This window comes from Triticum aestivum, chromosome 6D (assembly GCF_018294505.1).
Source record: "Triticum aestivum cultivar Chinese Spring chromosome 6D, IWGSC CS RefSeq v2.1, whole genome shotgun sequence".
NCBI classification, from domain to species: Eukaryota; Viridiplantae; Streptophyta; class Magnoliopsida; order Poales; family Poaceae; genus Triticum; species Triticum aestivum.
The window spans coordinates 3,814,788-3,826,610 of record NC_057811.1 but is presented as its reverse complement, the minus strand read 5'-3'; the positions used below and the strand labels follow the sequence as shown (position 1 = coordinate 3,826,610).

Sequence of the window (11,823 nt, the reverse complement as noted above, 5' to 3'; positions counted from 1 at the left end):
AGTCCTCTGATGCTACCGCCCCCACTTGCGGAGGCTACTACTACAAGTCACGTACCACAAGGCTCACAGAACTGGTGTCTGATCTGGATGGGACCATATCTCGCAAGCCAATTCTGAACAACTGCCTGTGAAGCAAAGTCCTCATCGCATATAAGACCCCGCCATCATAGATCCTCCGGTCACACCATGGCATTCTCCGCATGTGTTCATTCCATGGAAATCTTAGTGTAGACATGTCCCAAGGTGTCAATAAAATAGAGCTTCAGGATACCCCATAGACCTAGTTATGTTGATCTTGCGGGTGTACGCGACCAGCCCCAATCCAAAAAAGTTTCCAAAGAGCACCATATATGCAAGTCTTTGTTTTCCTTAGAAGGAGAAGTCCGGAACTCGCCAATGGATAGATCAAAGAGGGCTGATCATGGGTACAACGGTGACTTTGCGTGAAGACAACTAGGGCCATCGCCTAGCTGGTTATTTTGTGAGACATGAGATCCCTCGATCAACAATATCTGGATGCCCACCTCTAGAGGAAGGAGATGGTCAGCACCGCCATGTCCGGGGCCACCGCCCTGACGCCGAAGGGATGCGGGCAGAGCCGCTGAACTTTGTCAAAACGGTGCAGATCGAGCTCTCCTTGCCAAAACGTGTCCAGATCAAGCCAATCCGTCCTGCCGCCGCAGTTGTGCGCCTGTTGCCAGCCCCTGCCGTCGGGCTTCGTCAAAACATGCAGATCGAACCCTCCTGGCAAAAACACCCAGATCGAGCCAATCTACCGCGCCGCCACTTTCGACTGCCAGCCGCCAGCCGCCTGCAGCCGACGCGCCTCCGGCACCATCGCCGCGCATCACTGCGGCTATAGGGGCGTGAGCGGGCGGCACCCACACACCCCTAGTAGTACCCGTCGGGAGCCACGCCGCCGCTACGCCACGCGGGCTTTGCCCGGCGACGTCTCCGGCGCCAGCGGAGGGAGACGAGGGGATGTGTGGAGGAGGGCTTGAGGGAGCCGGCGGACTCCCCGATGCGGCGCGGCGCCGCCGCACGGAGGAGGTCGTGGGAAGGAGGTCCGCAGATATTTGATGACTTTCATTGGAGTTGGGACCGTACCCTATATGTTGTGTTATGTAGGTTGTTTACAGTGTTTTTACACAAAAAATATCTTAGTGTTTTTTCTTAGAAGAGATTTTTTTCTTCTCAGTGGAACATACAAGGCTGGGCTTGGACCGGATTCAAGGAGGTTATGGTTGAAGATGATTAGGCTCTGAAGGTGTTATCTCACATGCTTGTGTTGAGTCGAGATCGTCTACTATAACATGATGTACCAGGGAGTACTCCCAATGGGCGGGGAAAAGATGATGATCCGCTGCTCATTGCGTTGGTGACTTACAACTGCGGCCGCGGCAAGCGGGGGCGGCAACACTGGAGGACTGCATTTTGGTGGTGCTCTGCTCCCCGAGTACCGAGTCTTGGTTCCCAGGATGAAAACCCAAGTTCTGGCCTTTATTGGTTGTACCTGGCAATGGCCTTGTTGAAGGCATTGTTTTTGGGTGAACTCAGACTTTCTGTAGGGTGAAAACTCAACATGTTCGGTCAGGCAAATTGAAACACCTTGGAGTCGCCCTAGTATTATATCCTTTTAAATTAGAATCGTATTTTGATCTTCCTAGATATTGATTTTTGCGCGAAATCAAAAACATGAAGAAAATACGAACTGGCACGGAGCCTTAAATTAATAGCATTAAACAATCAAAAATTATAAATACATTTTATGATATAATAGCGCATAGAGCTTAGTGCCAGTTCAAACATCTCAATTTTGTACTGACATGCACAAAATTTATATGAATTTCAAACATCTCAATTTTGTATGTAATGTCAGCTGATATGGTAGACGTTGCAATTAATCGTACCCTATATGCGGTGTTAGGGCATCTCCTTCTTTTGGTCTGACATCAGCCCGTCCCAGAGAGCATTGGCAGGGGAGGGATCCATCGTGGGAGTGGTGAGGAGAGGGATCAGAGGTGGATGACAGCAGCCATGGCCGGGGTACCGACTTTTATAACAATGGTAGGCGGCAGACGGACGGACGGGTGGCACCGGAGGAGAAGCCTCGGCAACCGCGTGCCATCAATGCGGGCGGCAGACGGATGGACAGGCTGCCGCCGTGTGCCGTGTCGTTTGAACGCGTGGCAGTTGCCTGCACCGGGAAGCGGCGCGGTCGGCAGATGGACGGACGGGCGGCCGTTGTGTCGTTTGAACGCGTGGCAGTCGCTTGCACCGGGAAGCGGCGCGGGCGGTGCTCTCGGACGGCGCTCCGCTTCAATGCCGGCGCCGGTGAGCAGTCACGTCCGCTCTAGCCGGGTATGAATGCAGGCGATGACGCTTTGGAGCGGCACTGACCGAAAACGCGCGGGAGGGTTGAGGGTTATTTGGTGGGTCAGAGCGGTCAGAAACGGGCTTGGGAGCGGTCCGGACTCCTGCCAAACTCCCCACGTTTGTCTCTGGTTTGCAGGAGAAAATAAGTCCGGACATCTCAGCGGATTGATGCAGGTCCGCTTTGGATGGCTTCCGCGGTCTGGACCGATGTAGGTTGTTCTCAGTGTTTTCAGGAAGAAAACTTCCCAGTGTTTTTTCTTAGAAGATTTTGTTTCTCAGTGGAACGTACAAGGCTGGGCTTGGATGGGCCAACGTTACATCTTAGATGGCACCTGCGTACAACATCAGCGTTAATCTCAAAAAAAGAAAAAGAAAAACTCGGCGTTCCTACACTCAGCTGCCTGCTTCCCATTGTCTAAAAACTGAAAACTGCCGTACCCCCGAGTCTCTCCACTCTCAGCAGCGGACGGACCGGAGAAAGAAGGATCGGAGCCATCGGCGACCTCACCGTGCCCCGTCCCCGTCCGCGTCCCCGGAGATCCGATCCTGGTTAGCCCACCCCTTCTCCTTCCCTTCCTTCTCCATCTAATCTACTAGTGATTCGTTTTCGTCTCATCTTATTTTCCCTCTATTAGTAAACCCTAGCCAGATTTTCCCCTCCTAATCAAACCCTAACATCCATCCCCTTTTGCAGCAGTGCAGAGAGAGAGAGAGAGGAGAGGGTACCGCTGATGGATCCCGCTGCTGAGACTCCCCAAGGCCAAGGGTAAGATCCCACTGGTGTTCCTCCCCCTCTTAATTTTGTGCCGTGCACTACTTGCTTTGTATATGCTATCGCTGTTCTGGATGGATGTGCAGTGTGTTGGATTCTAGCAGCTGTCCTGATGTGAATATATGTGTGTCCATTGATTAAATTCCTTTTCATGCCAGGGCCGATACCTTTCCCACGCGTGTGGACGGCAGTAGGCTGCGCTGTTCTGTGCCGCTGGCCGACCCAGTGTCCGAGGTGCTTGGCGACGACAACCTCCTCATCGAGATCCTCGTCCGCCTCCCTCCGAAGCCGTCCTCGCTCTCCCGTGCGTCCGCCGTATCCAAGCGCTGGGGCAGCATCCTCTACGACCCCCAGTTCCGCAAATCCTTCCTCAAGCACCACCGGATGCCTCCTCTGCTAGGCTTCTTCAGAGGGTATGCTAAAAGCTTCATTCCTGCCATGGACTCGCCTGACCGCATCCCTGCTGCCCGCTTCTCCCTGCCCAAGAGCACCAGATCCTACCACACCGATGAAGCATACATGGGCTGCCGCCACGGTCTCTCTGTCCTAATTGACAGGAATAAGCATGAGACCGTCGTGTGGGATCCCCTCACCGGCAAAGAGCACATCGTGTCTTTTCCACCAGGATTCCACTCTATGAGGACAAACTCAGCCTGGCATGGCGCTGTACTGTGCGTTGATGCCAAAGATGGGCACGTCCATGGAGATTGCTTCTCAAGCCCATTTAAATTGGTTTTGGTCAGTGATGGATTCAGTACACAGGCATCTTGTTCTCTCTATGACTCAGCGTCTAGCGTTTGGGGAAATATTTTCTCGGTGACCATAGCAAATAGGATTTCTGCGACAAGCCGCAGCATCCTTGTCGGGAATACACTTTGCTGGTTGATTTGTGGTGGTGAAGTTCTTGTGTTTGATTTCGAAATGCAAAGTCTTGTTGTGATCAAGACACCGGTGGAAAACCATGTTACCAACGACCGGTGTTTTCAGCTCTTGCGGATGGCCGATGGTGGCCTTGGCCTTGCTGGTTTGTTGGACCTGAACATCCATTTATGGGATAGGAAATCTAACTGTGAAGGCATTGGCGAATGGGTGTTGCTGCGGAAAACCATTCCACTGGATGAGATGCTTCCAAGGAGAATAAGTTATGCATTTTTTGTTGGGTATGATGAGGAGTCAAATTTGGTTGTTCTCTCCACGATGATTGGCAACTTCACGCTCCAAATTGACTCGATGCAGATCAAACATATTGTTAAAAGAAACCAGATATGTCATGACACCTTTCATCCCTACAGGAATTTCTATGCTGCAGGTAGTGCCCCCTATCTACATTGGACAAGCAAAATAGTGCAATTAGTTTTCGCTCCTATTCATTCCAGTTACTTATGGTATGTTCTTGCGGTAACATTGTTCATGTTATTACGATTGAACTATATATGTATATGTGTATATATATATATATATATATATATATATATATTACGATTGAACTATATATGTATATGTGTGTGTATATATATATATATAAGAATACAATGTCTTGTTCGTTTCTCTGTTGATCTGGTCATGTTATGGTTATCTAATTTCCTATTGTTTGCCTAACTTGGCTGATTAGAGGGATCCATTAAAGCTAGAACATGAATACAAATGTTGCTTTGATGCCTGGCCATTGCTAAAGGCTAAATACAATTATGTGCTTGTAATGATCTTTTCATCAGAGGGTTTCTAGAAATTGGAAAATGGCAATAGCTGCAGCAGTGAAACCATCTGAAATAATTAATCAATTGGAACATCTGGAGGCGGTTTAAGGCTTGTCACGTTCTCTTATTCACTATTCTTCCTTGCAAGAATTGAATTTATATTGATCGATCTTGATATAAATCTTCAATTCATGATACCATGTGCTCTAGTTTTTATCGAAGAGTAGCACTAGTTTATTAATTTCACGTAGTGCTATGTTATGCTTGTTTTGGAACTCTGGTTTCCCATTCCGTGCATATTTATATTGGCTTTATGGTCATAATTGGTACAAAACTTACTCGACAATTATTCTGGGTAAATGCATTTTCTCTAAACATGTAATACAATAATTCATTTTTAGACCTGGCGATATATGTGGAGCCACACTGGACTTTTCTTTGAATTTTCATTTGGTTTGTGCTTCATTTTCTTCTAGGCAGCGGATTTGGGAGGAAAGGGACAGATCTGGCCGGAACTTTGAACACACCTGATATTCTAACGTGCTATCTTTGTCAAACAACTTAGGTACTTTTCTCTTTTCATATACCCTTTTTTTTGCTTGGTTACCCAATTTACAAGATGGTGCATAGTCTATGCTTGCATTTTCCTTCGTACTAGACATACTAGCTTGGCATACTAGACATTTTCCCATCGTACTCCGAGCCTCACATATAGCATGGCACAAAAAAGTAAATCTGGAATGAGTCAACATTCTTGGGAGTTCTGTTTTTTTTTGTGTCACATGATTGGCGGCGAGTCACTGATCTCTTAGTTTCTACTGCGATCGTACATAGTTATGTAGCAAGAATCTTGTAAACATGTCAACATACAGCTGCCAGAACAAACTAAATGCTCTGTTATTGTTGTTCTCCATTTGTGGTATCAGTTTGTCCAATAATCATGGGATGATTGAGCTCTGGATATTTTTCGTATAATTTGCACTATGGCAAGGTTAATGTTTATTTTTGGGAATCATCCAAAATTTGTTTTTCTGAGTGGGCATGATAAATTAGTTTGACTGAGATGACATTGATGTTCTGCAGGTATCCAGAGTTAAATTCGGGTTGTTGAGATGCGGACATGGCTATTTGGTGTAAGGAAGTTGTTCCATTTTGTATGGTGTGGTTGATGCTCAAAGTGTCCTACTATGCAGTCTGCAGATTGTTCCATTGTGTACGCCGCGGATGTGTTGTGGTCGACGCTTGTTCTACATTTATGTATTGTGGCCTGTGAAGTTGAATTTGTTGGATTTAATCATGTGGACTCTTTTATACTACTCCCTCTGTAAACTAATATAAGAGCGTTTAGATCACTATTTTAGTATTCTAAATGCTCTTATATTAGTTTACGGAGGGAGTATTATCTAATGTCGACATGCATGCCTGGTTACTGGTTAGTGTCTCGTGGAGTTGCTCTGGTTAAATGATTGGTTCTGTGATGTGAGAACTTACTGGAAAGATGAACATTTAATCCTCCTTTTCTAAAAAAATACTAGAAAGATGAACAAAGAATAGTAAGCTCTAGCACTTTACACTGTTTCTTGGTATCCATAGTTGATTTCTGTGAGTCTTCCTAGTGATTTAATTTTGATAAAGCTGCTTCGATCTCCACTTGCGGAAGAGGAATATAATGCTTGCATAGGCCCAGAGGCAGACAGAGCACACCACCAAGCTCCAGTTGTCTACATTGTTGGGCTGCTACATGATACTTTAGCACCTCTGATGTTCCAGCAACATGAAAAGCAACGGTTGCATAATTTCTATATCTGCATTGGCTCGAGAGGCAGGCAAGAAGGCTCTGCTGCCAAAGAGCACAACCAAGAGCACAACATCAGGAGGAAGCACGAAATGGAGCAGCCACAACGCTTAACTATTCGTTCTCTATGAAAGCTGTTGGGAGTCTATGTCAGTTTACCATTGTTTCAATGACAAAATTGATGTTTTTTTATTATGAGTTCATTTTGATGTGCTTCTGATCCTAAGATGTCAGTTGACTTCGATGCATATCTATCCCAAAATTTGGCATGGTCCAGGATGCACACAAACATTTTTGCATTCTCTGGCTGTAGGCAATCCATTAGTCATTATTGGTAGACAATGCATCTGACATCAAAGCAATTTCTTGTGTTAAAAAAGTCAAAGTAATTTCTTCAGGTGAGAGTGTTAAGCTGCAGTTTAGTGCAGAAAACGAAAAGGAGGTGTTGAGAAAATTTATTCATTAATCATGTGAAATATTTTGTACAGAGTGCAGTCTAATATGTATTGCTTGGTTGCTACATGACCCTTTAACACCACCTCTTATGTTTTCTGAAACTTGGAAAGTATCTCTTGCTTGATGCATACAACTATATGTATTTTTGTATGTGGAAATTTGTCGCCGATAATTTATCAGGTTTATTATTTTTAATTAGCTGGATTCCAGGAATGGAAAACCAAGATACACAAAGGAAATGTTTGCCTACTTGGGTAAGTCTTACTTTTGTCTTTCGTAAGTCTCATGGAGGTGACAAGGCAAAATACCGTTCTAGTTTAAATTGAAATCAAGTGTTTAACTTGTCTTAATGTGTGGATGTCTTTATATATGCTCCACCAATTGCATTTGACATGAGAAAAGTGTCTCATTCTTGAAAGCTCGTCCAATGTGGATCCACAATTTTCTCTCGATCCAATTATACTGAAGTCTGTCTCCTGCTTCGGATTTGCCACTTGCAGCTGTAGTACTTGTCCTTTTTTGTTGCCTGATCTAGACTAGAGACGTGAGCGCGAGAGAACAAAAGAGTGAGCAAGAGGTGGAAGAAGATGAACTCTGAATGTTTTTTCCGCTATGAACTGCGTACAACCTTTTCTGTCTTTCTATTATTTATTATATGCAGCCAAACTGAATTGTGGGTTATAAGGAAGAAAATGCTCATGCCCGGCAAGCTTAGAGGTCATGCCACCCCACGACGCTCCACCATGTGTGTGCGCTACGTTTCCTTACATTCCCGCTTAAGTTCATGCCATCCCATGAACCGGTCATGTGAGCAAGATTAGCTAACAAACTAACTGAAAACAAATGCATCGGTCAAGACGTGTACATCAGCATGCTACATGAGTGTTTATTCAGCTAACTGAACGAAACTGAAAACAGAACAGCAACGGTATAGCAGGATTATCTATCCTCCTTCAAGTCATAAAGTTTTTCAGGAAAAATAAAAATAATTTTTACGCTACCTATTTTTATGCATAGTTCAGTTAAATCATTACAACACAATCCTGCACAAGAAACAAGAGTTTAGTGTTATATGACTCATGAATGTGCTGCAGTCCAAACTCTGCAGGTCTAGCTTGCGCATTGTGGGGTGTTGGTAGCGGAGAAGCATCCTAACAAACGCTAAAAATATTTCATGAAACACTCCTAAAATTTTCTCTTCCTGCATGTTTTTGCATAACCCCGCATATCAAAGAGGTCGTAAGTAATTTAAATTTATTCAGTCGCTTGCTCAATTATAAGTGGTCGCTACAAAACTGTTTAGTTTGATATCCACTGCGGTTACCGCCACTAGTAAGGAAGCTCATGTCACACCTTTGCGACACCTCCAAAGAGGTCTGTGATATTTATGGAGGTGGGTGCTCACAGGTGACAGCACCATGGCAGCTAAAAAAAGGAAGGAAACAGTATTGTGATGGTTGTGTTGTATTCGAGTGAAGCTTGCCATGCTTTTCTAGATTGCTATTTAAATCGGTCATCAATGTTGAACAGTTTGTTTCTATATAGGCCTGTCTACCTTTCCGTTGTAATGAAATTGTTGTTCACTCATTTTTAAAGCGAGTTCGGTTCTAGACCTTCCACTGGACCTTTCTTTCGTTACAATATTTAAATTTCTTTTTGTTCTCTAATGTAACATTTTGAACGCATGTTTGTTAAGCTGTTATTTGACAACTATTTAACCTAATAAAGAATCATATGATTACCATGAAATTTACACACATGCACTTTCTGTAGAGAAAAGGATGGTGTTGCTAGTGCTCTCTTGTAATTTACCAAATTCTAGTCAGTGCCCAGAAGAGCAGCTGAATCAACACAAGAAACTGAGAACAAATGTGTTTTGAGTCAGTAACAAGTATTGCTGAAAAAGGAATATGTATATGCCGCAAGGTTTGATGGCTACTGGATCTGTTGCTGCTTGAAAAAACAATCTATCTGTCACAATGTTCCACTACCTCCTGGTTCTGTTTCATAAGTAAGTATATCTTGTCCGTTTGCGATGTGCGTGGCACAACCTATGAGATCGGTGGATATCTGTGAAGATATGAAGTTTGGGAATTATCTTCCGGCCGCACATTGGTTCCCGGGGCTACGTATGCATAAGGAAAATGCTGCCTTGGATCGTTGCTGCTGTAAAAATAAAAATGTTTGGCCACGATGTTTAAGTTTTTTTTCACAGTTTCAGTTTTCTTTATCAAAGTGCTTCTATAGTACTCACCTTTGCATCAGGCCCTGCTACATACTCCATTTGCTTGCAGTACACAGAAATAATATTCACAATGTTGTGTCCTGCCCTTGACCAGTTATGACCTTGTAGATTACTTTTTCTCTTCTTCTTGCATTGTTCAACAGCATACGTTGAGTAGCTCAATTCAGTCTCCATCGAAAATAAAGAATACATTAATTTGGTCATAGTACTATTGTGAATTGTTCATTTAGTTCTTTACAACATAACCCTGCAAAAAAGACAAGAATTTAATTCCATGGTTTTCCGTGACTTCTATTATCTCAATGAAAAACCAGCATAGATGCAAGGCCGCGTTGAATTTGTGTAAATCTTGGATTCCCAGTCCACCCAGGGCAGTCGGCATGCACACTTTTTTCTAGTTTACTTTGCAGCTCCCTCCTGATAACTCCTTGTCTTGCGCCCATATAAAACGCCGGTGAGCCTTGTCAGCCTCCTTAAACAATTTCTTTGGTGCTCGCAGGACAGTCAGCGCGAAAGTTGGCATGGCTGAGAGTACAACGCGAACCAACACCCGGCGACCATAAATCGTTAGCATCCTTCCCTTCCATCCAGCAAGACTAGCACGGATGTGTTACAAAATGAACATGAGGTGAACCAGCCAAGTACGAGTGAGGGTGATTGGAGACCCAGGTATTGCAACAGGAAGTCACCACACTGCCCCCCAAAACTGCGCAGCACACTATCCAAATCAACTTCTCCATAGAGGATTGGTGCCACTGAAGACTTGCTGAGGTTTACTCAAAGCCTAGTGGCCTCTCCAAAATTTTCAAGGATGCTAATGAACAGCACTCTCAGCCTTGATGGAGGTGGCGAAAACGACGACATTGTCAGCATACAGGCTGACACGCATCTTTACTTCTCTCGCAGGCAGCGGCGACAGATCGCCTGCATCACCTATGGCTTCGAGGATGCGGTGAAGGGTCAGTTGCCATGATGAAAAGGAAGGACGATACTTAAGCTGTCCTGTTATGTAGTATGTGAAGTGGTTGACGCTGAGATTGCTCCTCTATGTAGTAATTAGGTTTTTCTACTTTTATTATGTAGTGTGGTGTGGCCTATCAAGTGGAACTTGAAAGATTTACTCGTACGAACTCTTAGTCTTCCATATTATCTAATGTCAACAGACATTAGTCAAATTGTGTTCCTCATTAGTGTCTCACAGAGTTGGTTCGGTTAGTGCTTGGATATGTGATGGCCAGGTGGATGGATTAGAAGCTAACTGTGATCTTGTGAGTCTTACTAGTGATCTAACTGTCATAATGCTTTCTCACATCGCCACTTCCAGCAGAGGCAGACAATGCTTGTATATGGCCCGTTTTACTGCCTAACAGAGAGCACACCTAGCCCCAATTGCCTACTTCAATCAAAGATACTAAGAATGTTTAACCTTCATTGCTGCCCAAGCCCGCACAAGAGATGGAACACCTATTGCGGCTCTGTCATCGGCTGCCTAAGGTCGCGCAAACTGGCTGGCGTACGTCTTTAGCTTGCTGCAGTATTGTGTCATTGCCAGGCCGCCTTGAACAACGACACAGCATCGATGTAGATGGCACGCGACAACTGGTTGTCACGGAATGTCGTCGATCGCCTCCCAGGCGGTGAACGTTGTGTCCTCGGGCTGCATCACCGCATCGAGAAGCTCGGGCAAAATTATGGTGTAGAGCCAGTAAATGAAAGCGTGATCAGCCATCATCTACTCGGAGTTGTCTGGACGAGCAACTGGCTCGGTGTTGACATGGTAACATGTCAACCACACCACAGTGTCAAAGCAATAATGCTACACTTACGGATGACTTACGGAAGCTTTACGGAATGACTAGGATAGAATCCGACGTGGTCGCGAGCAGGCGCCGAACAGCCAGACCGTCCGCCTTCTAGCTTCTACCTCAAAAAAAAAAAAAAAAGAACAGCCAGCCGCCTCCTCGTTTTCCAGAAGGACCTCTCGGATTCGCTCGTTCCACATTGAACAGATGGCCGCTGGAATTCTAGGTCAGACGGCGTTGTTGTCGCAGCAGGTCACAGCCTAAACTGTTGTCCGTCGCAGCCGCTCACCGTCGAAGCTTCGGCACCACGGACGACGCTGGGGGACTAAGGTGTGTGTTTGGCCGAACTCGAGCACTGGAGGAGGTGAGGTTCTTGCCCTAATATTGTTGGAATCTCTGCATCTTCCATCTAACTTTTCTTGATCAGATTATTACGATTGATTTTTTTTGTTTCAGCAGCTGCTGTCGTCGCAGCCCCTCACCGTCGAAGCTTCGGCACCGCGGACGACGCTGGGGGGGGGCTAAGGTGTGTGTTTGGCCGAGCTCGAAGACTGGAGGAGGTGAGGTTCTTTGCCCCAATATTGTTCAATCGCTGCATCTTCCATCTAACTTTTCTTCATCAGATTACGATTGATTTGTTTGCCCCAATATTTTGTTATGTTCAATATCTGCACCTTTCT

The 11,823-nt window shown here is 45.2% G+C and overlaps 1 protein-coding gene across 1 annotated transcript; it reads left to right on the top strand.

The window, feature by feature from the left end:
• Window positions 1-2,813: 2,813 nt before the first annotated feature.
• LOC123140673 (uncharacterized) lies at window positions 2,814-6,157 on the top strand. The gene is made up of 5 exons (XM_044559958.1): window positions 2,814-2,925; window positions 3,071-3,142; window positions 3,307-4,457; window positions 5,322-5,410; window positions 5,929-6,157. Exons 2-4 carry the CDS (start codon window positions 3,108-3,110, stop codon window positions 5,408-5,410), a joined length of 1,275 nt encoding a protein of 424 aa, XP_044415893.1. The 5' UTR covers window positions 2,814-2,925; window positions 3,071-3,107; the 3' UTR covers window positions 5,929-6,157.
• The last annotated feature ends 5,666 nt before the right edge of the window (window positions 6,158-11,823 follow it).

Bases quoted from the DNA above. Each gene is read 5' to 3' on its own strand.
- LOC123140673 (XM_044559958.1), top strand. From the start codon at position 3,108: ATGGATCCCGCTGCTGAGACTCCCCAAGGCCAAGG. The intron at 3,143-3,306 runs GTAAGATCCCAC...TTTTCATGCCAG, and splicing joins GAGACTCCCCAAGGCCAAGG to GGCCGATACCTTTCCCACGC. The intron at 4,458-5,321 runs GTAGTGCCCCCT...ATTTTCTTCTAG, and splicing joins CAGGAATTTCTATGCTGCAG to GCAGCGGATTTGGGAGGAAA.